The sequence below is a fragment of the Siniperca chuatsi genome, linkage group LG23, assembly GCF_020085105.1.
Source record: "Siniperca chuatsi isolate FFG_IHB_CAS linkage group LG23, ASM2008510v1, whole genome shotgun sequence".
In the NCBI taxonomy this organism is placed as follows: domain Eukaryota; kingdom Metazoa; phylum Chordata; class Actinopteri; order Centrarchiformes; family Sinipercidae; genus Siniperca; species Siniperca chuatsi.
In genome coordinates, this window is record NC_058064.1 from 8,133,526 (window position 1) to 8,152,322 (window position 18,797).

Here is an 18,797-nt window from a genome sequence, read left to right on the forward strand (position 1 = left end):
CTTAGAGGGTGGTCGTTATTTGTGTGATGGCTTTAAAACACTACATCAGACAGTGGAGTGTATGTAACTTTAATTTAGAAAAGAAAGACAAGCCAAAGTGCACTTAGGTGGCAGTATAAATGAACACTTAAAGTTTTCTATGCACAATTAAAAGGCAAAAGTTAACTTCCCTTTGGTTTTAGGTTAAAAGAGGTATCTTGTCAAAAGGTAAACATTAGCACTAATTACAAGGCAGTATTCAAGAATCAAACATTTTAAGATTTACTAAACTGATGGTTACATACACAAAAAATACACAGGATTATATGAAACATTGGTAAACATGCCTTTGGTTTTAGGTCAAAAGAGGTGTTATTTCGAAGTCTGCTTCTGCTTGTGTTTCTCCTTAAGAGTACTTCGCTAATTAAGTATTCCACTCCTATAACATTGTCGAAATCATGATGGACAGTTTAAAACAAAAAGGATCAAAATTAATGCAGCAGAACCAGAGATATCGTCTTTTTTATCCCCTGCATTCTTCTTCTTTGTCAAAACCTGGTGCCTACATTACTAAATGCAACTTGACTGCTGACAATTCAGAGATTCAGGTGTGTTATGCTAGTAGTGGCTAATGTAGCCTCGAGCCACTAGCCTGAAGCAGAGATGAGGAGTGGGCTACAGAGGTCTTGTAAACACTTCTTTCTAACTCCTCACCCCCAGATTTTTTTCATTTTCTAACTTCAGCCCCAACCGACGCTGACTCAAGTGACATTGCTTTAGGCAGTCTATCAGATTTCACACAGCTCCCGCTGGAGTCACAAAAGGCTTTATACAACCTTTTCATATATTGGTGGTCTTTAACCTCAAGCCAACCTTACCATAATCCTGACCAGTTATCTTTATGATGCCTAACTAAAACCTAACCCAAGCCCTAAACCCAACCGCAGACAGCAGTGGTACTGGAAAACACTATTCAAAAGGGGTGGAAAACACACTTCAGCACAAGAGAGGTACAGTATGAAAGTAAGAAAAAAAAATGTAAGGGCATTCACAACAAATTGGCAGATGCTTTTGGAAAAGGACTAAGTGCATTGTAATTGTAGGCCCTGTTAATAAAGGGAATATAAAGAATCCTTCACAACTTCTGTTTAAATCATGTCATCCAATCAGCAGAGAGATGAGGCAGATTTTGAAAAACACTAATGAATCATTCCAATATGAGTGACAAGCTGAGGAAGGCAGTGAGGTAATTGCGAGAATCAACATTAAGTTAACCCCCGATCTCCAAATCTGTTGTTGTCCCACAGTCACTGGTTAAGTCGTCGCACCGATCTGGTGGTGGTTGTGGACAGGTTCCTCTGAGTCATGGCTGCAAAAGACAGATTTAAAGTAAATCTGGGTTTCTGATATACAGAATGAGCCATTACTGTAACATTGCCATCTGTTCCAGTTCTACGTAGCCTGGAATACAGATTTCTAACTTGGACCCAAACTGTAGATGTCCATGTTTCCAGCTCACCTGAGAAGTTTAGCTCATAGTTAAACTTATTGCTGGTAAACATCATAGTGCCCGATGGGTTCTGTTGGTACTGGAGCTCGATGTCCTGACTGGAAACGCTGCATTGATGATATCTCTACATGACAAAGATCCACAACACAACGAAGGAACGAAATGACACTTCTTGTAAAGTCTTGTTAGTTCAGAAAATCCTGTGCGTCTTTTACTGTGATACTTGTGATTTACCCTTTAAGTATCATGTCTCTTTTGGACCCATACCAACTTATTACTGCTTTTTTTCAAAACGCTAGCAACATGGCTCTAGGGATGGCAATGAGCTGTACTTGTGTTTTGTGCTAATTAGCAAATGTTAGCATGCTAACACGCTAAACTAAGATGCTGAACAACTGGATTGTAAACATTATATCTGCTAAACATCAGCATGTTAGCATCGTCATTTTGAGCATGTTAGAATGCTAATATTAGCATTTAGCTCAAAGCTAGGGGTGGGCAATACCTCAAAATTTGGTTTTGATCTGATACCAAGTAATACAAGGCCAGAATCAACGATACTGATACCAATACTTTTTATTATTAAAAGCGACTCATGTAGGGGAGTGTGTCATGATTCATGAGGCAATTCATGAGGTTATATTCAGCCATTTTCATATGTCAGGTTTGAGGTATATAATTTATTCAATTCCACAAGTTTGAATGCGCTGAATATATTAGGCTATTTGAATGTCTGAATATAGTCTGCCATATTTTATAAGTCTGCTAAAGTAACAGCTAATGATGACCAATTACAGTTTGAAAATATAACATAATGCTGAAGATCCAATATGACTAAAATATTAATTTCACTACTATATATACCTGGATATTCCTTGCCTGAGCCTCTCTGTAAAGACTGTGCCAGTGAACTCTGTCTCTGAATTTTCTCTGTTGCAGCTCCAAGTTCTGTAGTATCGTTGGTTTGGTATCGATCCGCCCACCCCTACTCAAAGTGCCTCTGTGCCTGAGTACAGCCTCACAGAGCTAGTAGCAGCATGGCTGTAGACTCTTAGTCTTACTAACTTATTTACTGATTTACAGGATTTACTGCTCCACAATATTGGTATTTACACATCAATAAAAGAAAGTCGTATCTTACTTTGGAATAATCTTTCCACATTCCACCGATATCTTGAAACTGCCATCGTGGCTGTGTGCCCCAACTGAAGATTAGAAGGATTTAAGTTGGAAACATTTACAGTAGCACACATAAATTGTTCACATATTACTGCAAAATTAATTGAGCTGGTGTTCTTATGCAGATTTGGTGTATAAGAGACAGATACTGTAAGAATAGATATATAACATTAGAATAGCAGAAAATTAATTTACAAATGGGAAAGGAAGATAGTCATGTTCCCCTTAAAATCTACTTAAGTTGTTAATCAAGAGTTTTTCAAATGAATGTGTTTTTGCCTTTTAAGAACCCCTCATTAACCTTAATAACACCTTAAATGTATACGATGATTATGAGGTTTGCCATATATTTCAAATTTAATGTGTAAATTTGTAAATTAAGGGGAAAGTTCTGTACCCCTTACATTGCATTTAATTTCATATATAGGTGCTTTTCGAATGAAGGGGGTTTGGTTTTTCGACTTTTCAAATTAATTCAGTTCAGTTAAGGTGTTTGGTATGTTTTCAGGGATAAATTAAGGATTCATTTCTGGTATTTTAAGGGATTCTCGTCTCACGGTGAAATGTTTCTCCTGACCTGCTGTTCTGTTGACTCTCGCAGTCTGCAGTCCTCCTCACTGCTCTTTTAGTCCCGATATTGTCGTTGACTTGGCACATTCCTGTGATAAACCAGTGTACACAGACTTTTAGTGGCAATTTAAACTGCTGTTCTCAACAAAAGCAAAACAATTGATTGATTGGTTTAGCAGAACTGCTTTGTAGCTGTATGTGTGTGCATTACTTGAAAAATCCAGGGTGTATGAGAATTTCCTGATCTTGAAGCGTAGCTGGCCCTGTGGATTCAGCTGGTATTGTCTCTCAATGGCAGAGCTGTCAAATGAACATATCTATACACAAATTCAAATAAGCACAAATAAGTCCACCACTGTAAACAAACCACCGTGATGGAAATCCTCTATGTGAGCTACCCGAAAACAGTTGTACAGTAAATGTACATACTTTATACTGAATTCAACTTCAAAGTATTTTGAATTTGAGCACCAGATGCCACTGATGACGCTGACATTATTTACCAGAGGAAAAGATAAATATCTTTAAAAAGCACACTAATAAGTAACATAATATGTCAAAAGTTCTAGAAAAATGAAAACTATTAGTGGTTTCTGCTACAACTACCTGCTACAACTACCTGTCTTACTTACATGTGCTTGGTATTCTGTCCATTGCCCCTCGTCTGCCATAAACTCCCACTTGTAGCCTCCATCAGTGAGCTGGGAGGAGGAAGCCATGGGAAAAACTGAGGTGGAGTAAAGGCTGCAAAGACATGAAGAGACTGTCATGCATGTTCATATACAAACGTTTATACAGGGATTTGGTGCACTCAGGTCATACTTAGTGACAAAGATCCTCCCAGGTAAGGCTGTTGGTCAGTTGACAGAGGCTGATCTATTAGAGTGCATGACATAATGTTTGCCTGTCTGAATACAGGAAAGAAACATAATTAGACAAAAACAGGAATCCTACGGTTGAAAAGTCTTACCTCCTTGTGTTGGAAGTGAATTTTGGACGCCTGCGTATTTTCCTGCTCAGACGTGTGGTGCAGTTTGTTTGGGTCATGGCTGCCGAGGAAAATGCCATCAGTTAGATTTAGCTTTATAAAGACACATTTATTGAAATGAACAAGCTCACACAAGCTAAATGATATACATCACATACTGGAGAAGTTGAGTGTGTACCCTGTCGAGCCCACCGTGAAGCTGAATGTTCCCTGAGGGTTTAGAGTGAACTGATGCTCAACATCTCGACTGCTGATTGAGGAGGCCAACTTGCTGGAGCCCTGAGGAAGAGGAGGAGAAAGCACAGAGTGTGAAAACCCCTAGAATCAAATGAACTTAAGGGTTGATACTCAAGATTTTCCTCACCTGGGATCCATATTCACGCCACAGCTGGTCATCTCTGAAGTACCAGCCTACATCCTCCGTCTGGCCCTGAGGAAGGAAGCTTAATCTCTGCACCTTCAGAGCTGCATTCAGAGTCTGTAACTTATCAAAGTCTATGAACACCTGCCTGTGGAGGACATATATGATTCAGCTTGATATATTATATACTTCTTTAATTGTGACATTTTGTTTAGATTGCACCACAAACAAACAAAACCCATTCATCCAAGTATTGTATCAATATGTTATTCTGAATATTATTATTTCTGTCACCATCTTCAGTTTAGTGGACAGTTTTATTCCCTTAATAATCTAAACACTGTTTCAAAGGCTGTTCCACTCTGCAACAAATGCTCAAACTTATAATGGAAAGAAAGCTCACTGTAAGTCTCAAAATCCGTTCTTGGTCAAATCGTATAGGGCACTTTCCTTTCAAATACCTCCAGATTATACGTAAATGCTTTCTAAATAAATACCTGAACCTTAAAACCATTTTTTTGTGACTGTCAGACAAACTGAAAGAAAACAAAATATCTTTTCAAGAAAAGTTTAATGCCCTCTTTCTGTTCATAAAGGCTGAAGATGAGACCAGTAAAAATCACAACACTGACCCATGGCTAGTGTTGATGGTCATTCCTTTAGCTCCAGGTTGGCAGTAGTGGGTCTCGATTACATGGTCGTTGTCAATTCGCAGCCACTGATGTCCATTTGACAGCTGCCACTCATAATGTTTCCCACTGACTGTAAAATAGAAGAATATGGGATCTTATTATACATTTATGTATTCTCTTAATGATGGTGTGGTGGAATGTAATTAAGTACATTTGTGAAGTACTGTACTTAAGTACAAATTTGAGGTACATGTACTTTACTTGAGTCTTTTCTTTTCATGCCACGTTCTACTTCTACTCCACCACATTTCAGAGGGAAATATTGTACTTTTACTCCACTACAATTATTTGTCAGCTTTAGTTATTAGTTACTTTACAAATTAAGATTTTTGCACACAAAACATATGAAGAGCTTATAAAATATGTTTTGTTATAACTTACTACCCAACAGTACAGTACAAGTACAGCTGAAACGATTAGTTGATTAATTGATTAGTCAATTGACAATTAATTGGCAACTATTTTGATAATCGTTTGTCATTATTCTTGCAAAAACATTTCATGGTTCCAGCTTCTCAAATGTGACAATTTGCTACTTTTCCTTTTAATTATTTGAATATATTTTTAATCATTTTAAATTTTGTACTATTGGTTGGAAAAAACAAGCATTTTTAAGGTGTTACTTTGGACAATCAATCTATTAATCGAAAAATAATCAGCAGATGAATCCATAATGAAAATAATCATTAGGTGCAGTCCAATTCAAAATAGTTTTTACATTAACGCATGAGTAATAATAATCTAATATATATATAAAATAGTATAACAGTCACAGGGGCCATTTTTCTGCATTGAGTACTTTTACATTTAATACTTTAAGTACATTTTCCTGATTATACTTACATACTTTTACTTAAAGGGACACCCCCAAATCAAAAATACATATTTTTCCTCTTACCTGTAGTGCTATAGGAACTGTTGGTAGAAAGAAAATAGTTCCTGCATGAAAATGCTCACAACAAATCTGTGGATTATCTGGAAAGAGACATTGATGTTGAGTTTGAGTTTTTTTTTTGGGCTTTGAGCACCACAAGCCGAGTGCCATCTAGTCCCATTACATTCAAAAATGCAGATATCTCTACGGCCGATAACTCGGCAACTCACACCAAAACAATCTAGATGGATAAATAACACTACAGGTAAGAGGTAATGTATGTTTGATTTTGGGGTGAACTGTTCCTTTAAGTAACATTTTCAATGCAGGACTTTTACTTGTTGTTGTTTTACTTGTTTTACTTAAGTCAGTCCTGATCAGAGAGTCAGCTAAAAGGCTAAAATGCAGGCATTCAGGTACAAATAAGTAATTCAATAATATAAGAAGGCTATTATAGCAGAAACTTAAAATGTCGTGTCATACAGACCTGAAGTCCCCGACGAATAGCCCACCTCCTCTTCATTTTCCTGTAAGCAACAAATAAAAATACACAAACATCAAACTGAAAGGCCACTATCTTTAGTCCAAAGTGTTTCCGGGATGAAGACTCACCATGCTGTAAAGAAAATACACTGTAATAATGACAAAAAAGGGCAGATTAAACAAACGGAAAGAATGCGAAAAATCTACTTGTCACTTCGATAAAAACGTTATAGTTTCATTAAATCCTTTCTACTTAGTGCTACTCCTCGGAGGCCGATGTGAAGGTTGCACTTGTCCTTTCACAGTTTGCCTTTCACTTTCGCTTCTCGGCTTCTCGAGTGTTGACGCACGAAAATCGCTCACGCAACAAAACCAGAGCAACCTACACATCAGTATGATTTTCTGTCATTAAAAAGGTTTGCTTGTTAACTGTTGGGCTTTATTTTGGTAGAGTAATTATAACATTAATCTTAATTTCATTCAACAGACGTTATATAACTATGGCCTAGATATAACTCTAAAAAGCCTACTGACATGGCAAATGTGAGGAAGTTATATCAGTTTTGTAATTATATATTTGACTAACAGTGAACATGTTTACTTTGTGCCTTGTGTTCTGTTTCTACATTTTCATTGTCTCAGTAAAATGATTATTTATGGATTTGTTTACAGGATAACATGGCTGTGGAAATTCTGTAGTTAATTAAAAATAAGGGCAAAAATAAATGGAGATTCCCCAAAGTACTGATATCATGACTTATTGCCTCAAAAACAAACAAAAAACAAACAACAACAACCAAAAAACAAACAAATATTGGATGCATTTTTTATTTGCAATTATTTTCAAATCCCATTACAGAATATTTTATATTATATGTATCCCCAGCTCAGTGCAGAACACATTGGCACATCAATACAAAGGAGAATACATAAGTATGAAGCAGAAAAAACCTTAAGATCCAAGACTTGACTTCCAATCTTGTGCAAAAAATGATATGAATTGAACTGAAGAATTGCAGATAGGGATTTTTATTGCACAATGTAAACATGTAACTGAGTCATGTACTTGGGTGCACATACAGAGCACTGAGGTGCAGAAGGGCTTATTTTGGGAAAAGCCTAATCCCTGCAGCCATAGCCTCCTTAAATAACAGGCCTTGCTGAACTGGCTGGAGTGTGTACTGTTGTCTGTCATTGTATGTTGTTACTGTGTGCTGTTGTTGTCTGATGTGTACAGTGAAAAGGAATGTCCCCTTGGGGACAATAAAGACAGGACAATAAAGTCTATGTAAAACACCTCAAAGGTAATATGCATAGGCTGCATAATACTGTTTATAAATAGTCTTGTATTTGCATTGGATTTTGTTCTAAATTATTTAATTCTATTATATCAGAGGAGGCAGTGTGTAGATACATTGCAGCATGAATGTAACATCAAATATTTTGTCTGGTCATTTCAGGAGTGTTTGTCCTATAGCTTATCTTCTTCAGATTTAGCAACAGAACAATTATTGCATCCCCCTGGTACGGCAGTGTGCAGTAAGTCATGTATGTATGTGTCAAACAATAACTTTGTAAAAGGCAAGTTGGTACAGTACATAATCTGAGTGTGAGTTTGTCAGGCAGCATTTAGGTATGAGCTGGTAAACTTCTAAGTTTTTTGACACAATCCCCTATGGAAACCAAGTTTTTAAAAAATCGCAACAACCGTATAAGTATAATTTAACCTTATACTGAACTCCTTTCTAATGTAAATGCAAAAATGTGTCCGAAACAGACACCAATGTAGAGCCAAATCTACTACAGCTAACAATAAAAATGCATGCTTCAAACACCCAAAATGAATGAATCTCAGATTAGAATAATTGTACAAAGTATGGCATTGTACAGTTGTTTGTAGACTTTCTTCTTGAGGTCTCCGAAATCCCCTTTAATACTCATACTAGCACACGTCTGATGTTGCGTGAATGCTTGGTCTTGAGGTTGGTTTGGATCATCGCTGTGGGGAAAACAATTAAATAAAACAAATAAATAAATAAATGCTCTATTTCATGTTTTAGGATTACTATTTAAGGTTTAAAGTTACAGTTTATTATAGCTGAGATCCTTCATGACTTGTGAGTTGTATTTTCTCTGTAACGCTTTCTTTTTCTTTTAAATTCCTTATAATTTGCTTGCCAATTTCATGGAAAGAACTTTATAATTGGGCACTATTAATAGGTAAAAATAGAGACAGTATTGAATAGGTACATTTCCAATAAATTAATTCCGATAAAAGAAATAGTTTGACATTTTAGGAAATACATGTATTCACTTTCCTGCTGTGAGTTAGATGAAAAGATTGATACCACTCTCATATCTGTGAGATGAATATATAGTCAGCAGCTAGTTAGCTTAGCTTAGCGTAAAGACTGGAAGCAGGGGGAGAAAGCGCTGTCTGAAGATAATAAAATCCACCTACAAGCACCTCTAAAGCTCACTAATTGACATTTAGACAAAAAACAAAGTGTAAATGTGCTAGATCTATTTATTTGCCAGGTGCAGTGACTTCCTGGAAATGGCAACCCCCCGGTAAAAGCACAACATGTCATTTTTAATCCTCATTTTTGTACAGATTAAACATACAATATATAACGTGTTAATTAGTGAGCTTTAGAGGTACTGGTAGGTGGATTTTGTGAATCACAGACAGAGCCATGCTAGCTGTTTCCCCCTATCAATCTTATAATCAAAATTTGGTCATGAAAGCAAATAAGCGTATTTCGCAAAATATCAAACTGTTCCTATGTTCTGGTGTAACCCAGAGGGTCTTTTAGTCAGCTGAACATGCAAAAATGTGAAATGTGTCTACAGGCTAGCATACAATTCAACATATATGAGGAATAAAGTTTCTAATAATAAAAAGAAATTCCTCTGTGAATCAACAACTGTTTATAAACTCAACACAACAAACTAAACTCTAATAACTGTCTCTATTTTTCATGAAATCAGTACCAAATGAATTCTTTCCAGAAAATGTTCAAGAAATTATTAGGAAATACTGAACTCATAAAATGAAGTGCTACCATTTTCTCTCATCATAGTATTTAAAACACAACTCAACCTCCAAAATCCAACTGGTACGAGTGTCCCTTCACTTTGAAGATCATGCTCTGCTGGGGGTTTTGCTGGTACTTCCTCTCAATGTCTTCACTGGTTACTGAGCATTCAGTTGAAGTGCCGCTCTGGTGAAACAAGGCCATTCAAATCATCATGGTTTGTCTTAACACTTAAATAAAGTTTCTCAGCTAAATGTAACCTCCACTCTGCAGATAATTTACCCTGTGTTTGAACTCGTGCCATGCTCCACTGTCTCCCTCAAACTGCCACTGTGGTTTGGTGCCCAGAGAAAGACTCTGAAGAGTTGAGGCAGCTTGAGAAACTCTGTAACGACAACATCAGATTATGGATTCTGTCACAACATTTAAACATTTTGGGAAATATCCTTATTCAATTTCTCGCCAAAAGTTAGATGAGAATATTGATACCACGTTCCTGTCTGCATGCTAAATATGTCGCTGGAACCAGCAGCAGGTTAGCTTAGTTTAGAATAAAGACTGGTAACAGGGGGAAGTGGCTAGCCTGGCTCTGTTCACATAAGGTAACAAAATCTGCCTACGAGCACCTCCAAAGTTCACAAATTAACATGTTATATCTTGTTTGTTTAATCCATACAACAACGAAAGTGTTACCATTTCCCTCCGCAGTTGGGATTAGGGCATGTTAGGTTATTGTTAGGCATTTTAGAAATAACTGGTTGGGGTTAGGGTAAGGTTGGGTTGATGTTAATCATCGCAGGAAACAACTAGTTGGGGTTAGGGATAAGTTTGAGCTCAAGGGGAAACAACACCGGGACAACTATCTTCCTGGAGTCTTCTCCGGTTGCCTGGCAACTGGTCTATCATTTTTACACTTAATTTTTTTACACGGATTAAACAAATGAGATATTATGTGTTAATTAGTTAGCTTTAGAGGTGCTGTTGGGCAGATTTTACCCATGGACAGAGCCAAGCTAGCTGTTTCCCCATTTCTAGTCTTTATGCTAAGCTAAGCTAACTGGCTGCTGGTTATAGCTTCATATTGTAGCTTCAGAGTGGTATCAATCCTCATCTAACTCTCGGCAAGAAAGTGAATTCCCCAAAATGTTGAATTATTTCTTTAAAATAATATGAAAATCTATGTATTTTAACTCAGCGCTCTCCACTGGGATGCACCTTGTCTGACTATCTAAATAAATGTTATATATTTGTTATTGACTGGACTGGACTTGCCCAGTTTGCCCAGCGAACAAAATCCAAACTCACCGTGCTCCTGCTTGCTGTTGTCGGTACAGTGGTCGACGAGTAACTTTCCTATTTCTTTTTTTACCCACCTGTCGCATGTCTAACAAACAACAAAACAGAAAAAACTAACAATGTTCTACATGTGGAATTTAGTTGGACAGGGGTTTTAAAAATGTGTATTCTGTGAAGGTTTTGTGAGTATACTTCACCTCTGAATCTGATCTCAAAGGTATCAGCGCCGATGTTGAAAGTAAAAGAGCTTGTTGGGTTACTTTTGAACTTCTCCTCTATGTCAGAGCACTTCACAGGACTGGGGTTGCCCTTCGAATCCTGTCCAAAAAAAAAATCATTAAAAAATGACCAAGAAGATAAAAAAAATCTTGTCACACTTAAAATTTACAATAAAGACAGGTGTATTTGTGCACACAAAAAGAAATGTTAAATTCTTTAATTCCATCTACCTTGTCTCCGTACTTGATCCACTTCCGACCCAAGGTGCAGTACCAAATCCACACAGTGTTACCATCATCCAAACGTCTCACTCTCAGACTCTTTCCATACACTCTCATCTTGTTAAAATCTATACTCACTGCCCTATAGAGACAGAGAGCGAGACATAAATCATCAACCAGATCCTGTACATCTGCGCTTAGAAAATGTTTAAGCACTATGTTTTTAGCTCTTACCCATAAGGTGTGTTGTAGATTTTAATGCTTTTGGTATGGGGCAGCGAGTACTGGGCCTCGATAATGTGATCATTATCAACATCCATCCAGTCATTTCCATCATTCAGCTGCCACTGGTAGCATCGGCCATCAGTAAGCTTTGGATCTGGTTAAAAATAGACAAAATACTGAGTGATCAAATGATGTGAAAGGTGACGGTTGTACTGACGAACCCACAGAGAATTACCACCCGACTCTGCAGTTCCCCTCAGCTTTACTGAGCCTTTTAGCCTCTTTTAGCTAATTGTTTTAGCTAACTCTGATCTCATCAACTCTGTTTCCAGCAAAGAAAATCTCTGATAAACTGACTGTATGCTATATGCTCAGCACCAAATGGCAGACAGACAAAGTTGTGAACATTGTGGCAGCTGAAGAGCCAGATATTTTTCTCAGCTTGTTCCACTGCCCCCAAGTAGCAAAAACAAACAAAGAAAATAATGAATGCAGCTTTAAGTTATCTAATTTAACATCTATCGGCTTTTTGCGCCTGACCAACAGGTATCGCAACAACACACACCGAATATAAAATTGTTAAAAGTCAAGTTTCATTAACTTTTTGTCTCATGCATGACCCTCTGACTTAAGCCTTTCCCCTCTCAACCTTTCATTTTTATTATAGGAGAGATTTTGCTAATAATATCAGGGATCCAAAAGAAACATCTAGTGAAGAGGTAAATATAATAATATATAATATATATGTAAAAAATGTGGGTGATGTTGTGGTATTAAACTCTTTCCTACAGTTTTTCCCCTATGGAGCAAAGTAGTAAACATATGTAATTAAGTACAAACTGAGTATAACAGGTTAAGAAGTTTCCAGTGTAAAAGTTTTTGAAATTAGGCTGTGGATCAGAAAGAAAGACCATCCTCTTCCTCACCACTAGATGTTGATCGGTCCAAAGCCCGGTTGCTTGCACCAGAGGATGCCCTTCCACCTCTGGGGTGGCGCAGCTTACAGCTGGACCCGTGGCGACAGTTTCCTTTTAGAGCATACTTGCAGACGTGCAAGTAAGGGCACCTTTCACCATCCCGACAGCCACGACTGTTATAATACTTGCAGGGCTCTCCCCCATGAACCTTAAAATGAAAATATAGAAGATATTTTTCCTCACTGGAGAGGTAAATATGTTCAACATCAGTTTAAAAAACAAATGGTGGTAAAAATGGCAGTAAACTCTCATCAGCATTTGAAAATGTGTAAAGACTGGATTTAAGTGGGTTTACTGATCACTTCCCATGGCTTTACATGTAATTATAAAATAGATGCTAACTCCAACATGTCCTTTGTCCAGAAACAAACCTGACAATCAGCTTCTATATCTGAATGTCCGTCACTCTCAGACTCATCACTGACGTCAGATTCACTCTCAGAAGGGTTTTCCTGATCAGAGACTGGAAAAAATGGCACAAAACATCCTTAAAAGGGTGGAGAATACTTCCAATCCAATACATACAATCTGAATATTCACTATATGACCAAAAGTATAAGGACAGATACTTTTTCCAACTATAGATGCAGGGCTGTTTTCATTGTTTGAGCTAGGTCCCACACTTCCAGGTAAGGGAATTCTTAATGCTACAACATATACAATCATATTTTTGATAATAGTGCACTTCCAACTTTGTGACAGCAGTTTAGGGAAGGCCCTTTCCTGTTTTCCCATGACAATGCCAAATGCAAAGGAAATGGTTTTCCCGATTTGCTTTGGAAGAACTTGACTAGCCTGCACAGAGCCCTGACCTCCACCCTGAACACCAACTGAGAGCCAGGCCTTATTGCCCATCGGCAGTGGCCGACCTCAGTAATGCTCTTCAGACTGAATGGGAGCAAATCCCTGCAACCAGATTCCAAAATCTTGTGAAAAGCCTTCTCAGAAAAGTGAAGGCTGTTATAGATGCATATTTATGCTCATGTTTTCAGAATGAGATATTCAGCAATCGCATATGGGTGTAATGTTCTGGCGAACAGTGTGCAAAACTCATGCACATCTTTCATGTCCAGGTGTTGAGTCCCAAACAATTGTAGATACTTTCTGCTTCACTTGCAATGCTATAGAATGTACACCTTTCAAAAATATTTTTCCCTATCACATCTGGAAAGACTGGGCTACAACGTTTCAAGCCCAAATAGGCTCTTCATCAGGTACAGAGGCAATTTGAGGCCAATTTGGGCTTTAAATATGGTTATCATTTACTTAATACTATGATAACATCTAGGCAGGGTATGGTTGGTGGACTGATAAGTCCTTGATTGTACTTTGAATATTTCCTCATGTTCTGTTGCTGTTGGGCTGTTATGTGGTGTCACTGTCTGTAGTGATATTTGTTCTGTGAGAACTGGTAAACAAGTAATTAAAGTTCACTTGTTATAAAATACCATATGACGTTATTTCTACATTTAGAATGAAAGAGTAGGTCTACAATTCAAATACATAACTTAATATGTGTATCTGCTGCTCCCTGCTGGCTAATTAAATTACAAGCTGATCTATCCATGATCTACACATGGGAAACTTGATAAATAAAAGTTAGATAATAAAGGTACCTTCAATTTAACGCCGTATCAATGAAAAATTACAGTAAAGCTAGATTTTTACTATATAGTTTTAACTTTAGTTGGTACGAGACCATGTAAGGAGGTTCCATAAACGAAACTGAAACTTCTACTTTTAAATTCTGCATAAACTATGATCGCCACTTATGATAAATCTGTGTACCCGACTGTTCAGACCTACGTGATTTCCATCGTTTCCCCCAAAATATATCAGTAATCCTAATAGAATTTGGTTTGATATCAAGATCTACCATAACTTTAAATGTCTCGTATAAATACATGCATATTCAGCCCCATACAGCTCTTTTTACAAGGGCGCATGTGGTTTAAACAGAATTAACACTGCAGATAAACACTAGTACAGTAATGTTTAAATGGTACTTACTATGGGCAGACGCCATTCTGTGGTTCGCAATAGGATACTTTCGTTTTCATGATCCTTTTTCTGATATAACCTACAAGCCAGCCACACCCACACACATGTTTGACAAGAGGCGGGCTCTGCTGAAGTGCCCCACAGCAAGACTGCTACCACATAGGTTCAGACTGCCATCTGTATTTTGGGGCTATAAATCTGAAGACATTATAAAGTAGGGTAATATCGTGAAAGCAGCAGCGATTACAGATATTAGATCTCCAAAATCCAGGACCCAGAATTAACTTGTCCAAAGGATTTTTTTCTTTATTAACCAACAAAAAAGACTACAGAGTCTGTATAAAACTCAAGCCTGTAGATAATAACCTAAGCACCTGTAACCTATAAGATAATTACAAAAAATAAATAAATCAGATTACGAATCAGCTTTCTTGACCAAGTCTGTGTGCCAAGAAGAGTGTACAGTATTATAAACATAGAAATACAGCTAAAACAAGGACAACAAAGCTAAACAGAGTACACATAAAAGGTAAAGTAAAGTATATACGTAGATACATATGTGTCCGTATTATTATAAACTGTATAGAGGTTTACAAATATCGCAAGGGTAGGGAGTGCAAAAAGTACTGGAATAGTGTATAGGTATTGTAATAAGTTACTTTATATGCATACAAATCAATCAATAAATAAACACAATAATTAAAATAATCAATTATAAGGACAAAATACATAAAAGATACTGCCATCTGATCACAATATCTTGGAATATGTTTTGTATTTGCCCGAAAGTTGAGTGTGCTAAACCTCCACAGCGCTGGATGACGATAGGGAGCTGATACTGCCATTGGCGTGTCCCCTTCAGCAGGTGGCGGTAAAGCGCTCTGTTAAAAGCAAAAGAAGAAGAAGATAGGGTCCTTCTGAATAAGGAACGATGAAGCAGTCTTTTCCTACGAAGGGCACTTGATAAAAAGGCTAAAACCAAGAATAGAAAATAGAAACAATGGAATGCCAGGATCACGCTTACACGAGCACCACTTATGATAAAGTCAGCCCCTTGGAGCTCACATATAAAAGTAAGTAACTATAGGCAACAAGAAATGTCATCTTTTAATCAAGCTAGCTAACGTACACACAGGTTGATTGGAGTTAGCTAGGGCACATAGCCCGTGGGCTCCACGGTTAAAGTACCCAATAAGCACGTTTTCATTCATTCAACAATAAAAAGTGAATGTAGTTAACCCACATTTTTCAGCTGGCCTCCACTGGTAATGTAATTAGGTTGAATTTGTTGTGTAGTATTTATGTAGATGATCATAAACGAACCATGAGGCAACAAACACAACTCCAAACTCACACTCAGGCAACTGAGTACACCTGTTGCAAAGTTCATCTGAAAAGTTGAGCTTTTTATAGGATAAAATGGTGTTATTTTCTCACCTGGGTTTAAAAAAAAAAGGAAGACCCTTCTGAGTATTCGGTACATCTTTTATAATAATAAGGGGAACAAGCTAATTGAATACAGTTCTTGAAATTTTAGGTCATAATAAGCTGAAATACAGTAATAACCAGTATTCAATCCAATTTTCTTGAATTGCTTATGTTATATTCAAGTTGAGAATTGTGGAGCGACAGTTTTAATTACTCTACATTTGCAAGCAGCCCCCATGCAGTAATTTCTAACTTATTTATTTATTTCTCTCTCTCTTTCTCTCAGTGAGTTCAAAAGAAATTGAAGACTTTGTGAAGCTGAGGGTTTCAAATAAATACCTCTTTTCTGGAAGGAGAAATACTTCCATGTGGGCATGGAGGTATGCCAGCAAGTTAAAACTCTGAGATACATTACTGTGTGAAAATACTGTAGAAAAAGGTCTAAGTATGGAGATGCATGAAGAGGAAGTACCATACTGGCATATTCAGATTTGTCTTTGCTTAGGAGGTTCTAGACTAAGACAGTATCTGTTTTTTTTCTCTCATACCTTTTTAATATTTTAACATTCTGCTCAACATGTTCCAGTGTTGAAATTGTTAGTTCTTTATATTAATTTAACAAATTCTTGATAGTATATTTATCTTATTTGTTTTTGCTTTCCACTATTTCCCTCTGCAGAGATGAGGCTTTCACCATTGGGAATCTTTGTTTTCATTTTGTAACAAATGTGTTATTCAGAAAGCTCTGTTAACCTGACACACAAGAGCCATCATTGATAGTGACATATACTGCAAGGAGTTAATCAGATAGTGAATACGATGTTTTTTAGGGCTACAACTAACAATTATTTTCATAATTGATTATTCTTCGTTTATTAGTCTTTTTAAATGTCAGAAAATGTGAAAACAGCCCATCACAAGTTCTCAAAGCCCAAGTTGACATATTCAAAATGATAAAACCAGTGACTTTTTGGTATTTTTACTTTAAAACAATGACTTCAACGATTAATAGATTATCAAAATAATTGACGCTAAATTTTCTATCAAGCGACTAATCAATAAATCAACAAATTGTTTCAGCTCTAAAGTTTTTGTGTGCTATTAAGATGACTGTATTTTCAGGGCCATCCTGAAACATATGGGCTTGCAACACAAGATGACCCATAGTCAAGCATCCAAAAAATGGGATAACATGAAGAAGAGATACAAGGTACAGTTATTTTTGTTTTTTAAATTTCACTTTTTTGACACATTTCCTTCTTGATTCATTGCCCTTTCTCTGCTTCCTCAGGAGCTAAAGAACCATCCAGATGGGGTGAAAGTGTTCCCTGAAGTGTGGCCGTATTTCAATCTGATGGACGATGCCATGGAGGGTCGGCTGGAAGGCAACGCCCCCATCCTGAAGGCCTTCCCCAACGACAAAGATTTCTTATCCATCTCCAAACCCAAGAAGAGGAAGGTATCCATGGTGATAAACTCCCCTACGGCTTTGTCAGCAGGCGAGCCAGAGATAGAGGTTTTCCTGAACGGAGCTGAGGATGGGGAGGAGGAGGCGGAGCACAAGGGGCGCCACGAGATAGATCGCATTATGGAAGAGGTGGAGCACGAGAGGAACATGATGGACAGCGAAAGGCAGGTGATGGAAAGGGAGAAACAGGTAATGGAAAGGGAGCAGCTGGTACTGCAGAGGGAGAGAGCGGTGCTGGATAGGGAGATCGCCACTTTGGACCGAGACCGAGCCTCGCTGGAGAGAGAGAGGGCAACAATCGAGAGAGAAAAGGCAGTGTTGGAGAGGGAGAGGGCAGTGGTGGAGAAGGACAGAGATGCTGTGAGCAGGGACCGGCTGTCTCTGGAGCGAGAGAAAGCCAGGGTGGAGAGACTTTCTGCACCCAAAGAAAGGACTGAGGAGGTTACAGAAGACAGCAGTGAGGTGAACGACTCAGACGTCACGGACAGGAAGGAGCGGTTCCTCAACTTGTTTGAAAAACTTATTGAAAATTTTTGATTCATGGGGTTTTTCTGCGCAAACTTTCCCTGACGCACCATATTTTTATATTTCTGAGGAGTTTCCACCTTGGCTGCATCTGCATCTTATTCAAAATGCACATTATACTTGTATACTAACCTTATAAGTTGTCAATGAAAACGTTGAGCCACTCCTCGTTCGGAGAGGTCTTCAAAACAACTTTATTCACTTGTGGTTATTCCATACAGAGCACACAATAGCAAGCTATTAGCATTATTCTTAACCCCATCCACAATCAAAATCAACAACCCCCCCAAATCAAACAATAGTCTTTAGTTGATCGACTCCAGACATCAGAGTCTTCGGTATAGGCTATTGTGCATGGTTAAAACATCACTTTTTGAAATGTAAAATACCAAATATTGCAGTTCATGTAAAAAATCTTTTTCAGAATATATATTTTTATATTACAGTACAGACTTTACAACAAATGATTGTGTTTAAATGCGTCTTTTATTGCATTAGATACTCAATACTCAATTTACCTTTCATTAAGCTCCAGCTTCAATAAGTTTATGCTAGTATACATTTCCAAAAGTGTTAGATTTGTCATTAATATTAATATTATTATTTTTTATTTTTACAAAACAAACATATTTAAACAATATTACTGGTTGTTTTTGTTTTGCCAGTCATGAACAGACATTAAACAGAAACATACATGCCATTTGAGGGTGTTTAATAAACTGATTTCTCCGAATGCCACCTATTGTTTACTCTTAATCAAGTT

At 37.4% G+C, this 18,797-nt stretch overlaps 3 protein-coding genes across 4 annotated transcripts; 1 reads left to right on the plus strand and 2 right to left on the minus strand.

Annotated features, from left to right (window-relative positions):
- Positions 1–53: 53 nt before the first annotated feature.
- si:ch211-244b2.3 (uncharacterized protein LOC557230 homolog) lies at positions 54–6,966 on the minus strand. Its single transcript, XM_044186736.1, has 12 exons — positions 6,766–6,966; positions 6,641–6,680; positions 5,220–5,349; positions 4,591–4,735; positions 4,385–4,505; positions 4,209–4,287; positions 3,871–3,982; positions 3,450–3,555; positions 3,246–3,327; positions 2,631–2,694; positions 1,499–1,613; positions 54–1,348 (listed from the first exon to the last, which is right to left on the minus strand). The coding sequence occupies exons 1-12, from the start codon at positions 6,766–6,768 to the stop codon at positions 1,287–1,289; spliced, it is 1,059 nt and encodes a 352-aa protein (XP_044042671.1). The 5' UTR covers positions 6,769–6,966; the 3' UTR covers positions 54–1,286.
- Positions 6,967–7,448: 482 nt separating this feature from the next.
- si:ch211-244b2.4 (uncharacterized protein LOC541512 homolog) lies at positions 7,449–14,746 on the minus strand. Its single transcript, XM_044186735.1, has 10 exons — positions 14,623–14,746; positions 12,984–13,075; positions 12,562–12,760; positions 11,645–11,789; positions 11,420–11,552; positions 11,168–11,288; positions 10,980–11,058; positions 9,957–10,059; positions 9,740–9,860; positions 7,449–8,635 (listed from the first exon to the last, which is right to left on the minus strand). Exons 1-10 carry the CDS (start codon positions 14,636–14,638, stop codon positions 8,574–8,576), a joined length of 1,071 nt encoding a protein of 356 aa, XP_044042670.1. The 5' UTR covers positions 14,639–14,746; the 3' UTR covers positions 7,449–8,573.
- A 764-nt stretch (positions 14,747–15,510) lies between these two features.
- Positions 15,511–18,772, plus strand: si:dkeyp-38g8.5 (uncharacterized protein LOC568385 homolog). Of its 2 annotated transcripts, XM_044186740.1 has the most exons (4): positions 15,511–15,686; positions 16,328–16,421; positions 17,164–17,251; positions 17,333–18,772. In XM_044186740.1, exons 1-4 carry the CDS (start codon positions 15,614–15,616, stop codon positions 18,044–18,046), a joined length of 969 nt encoding a protein of 322 aa, XP_044042675.1. In that variant the 5' UTR covers positions 15,511–15,613; the 3' UTR covers positions 18,047–18,772. The 2 variants fall into 2 exon arrangements, with proteins under 2 accessions (XP_044042675.1, XP_044042676.1); XM_044186741.1 differs by lacking the exon at positions 16,328–16,421 and having other exon boundaries at positions 15,549–15,686.
- The last annotated feature ends 25 nt before the right edge of the window (positions 18,773–18,797 follow it).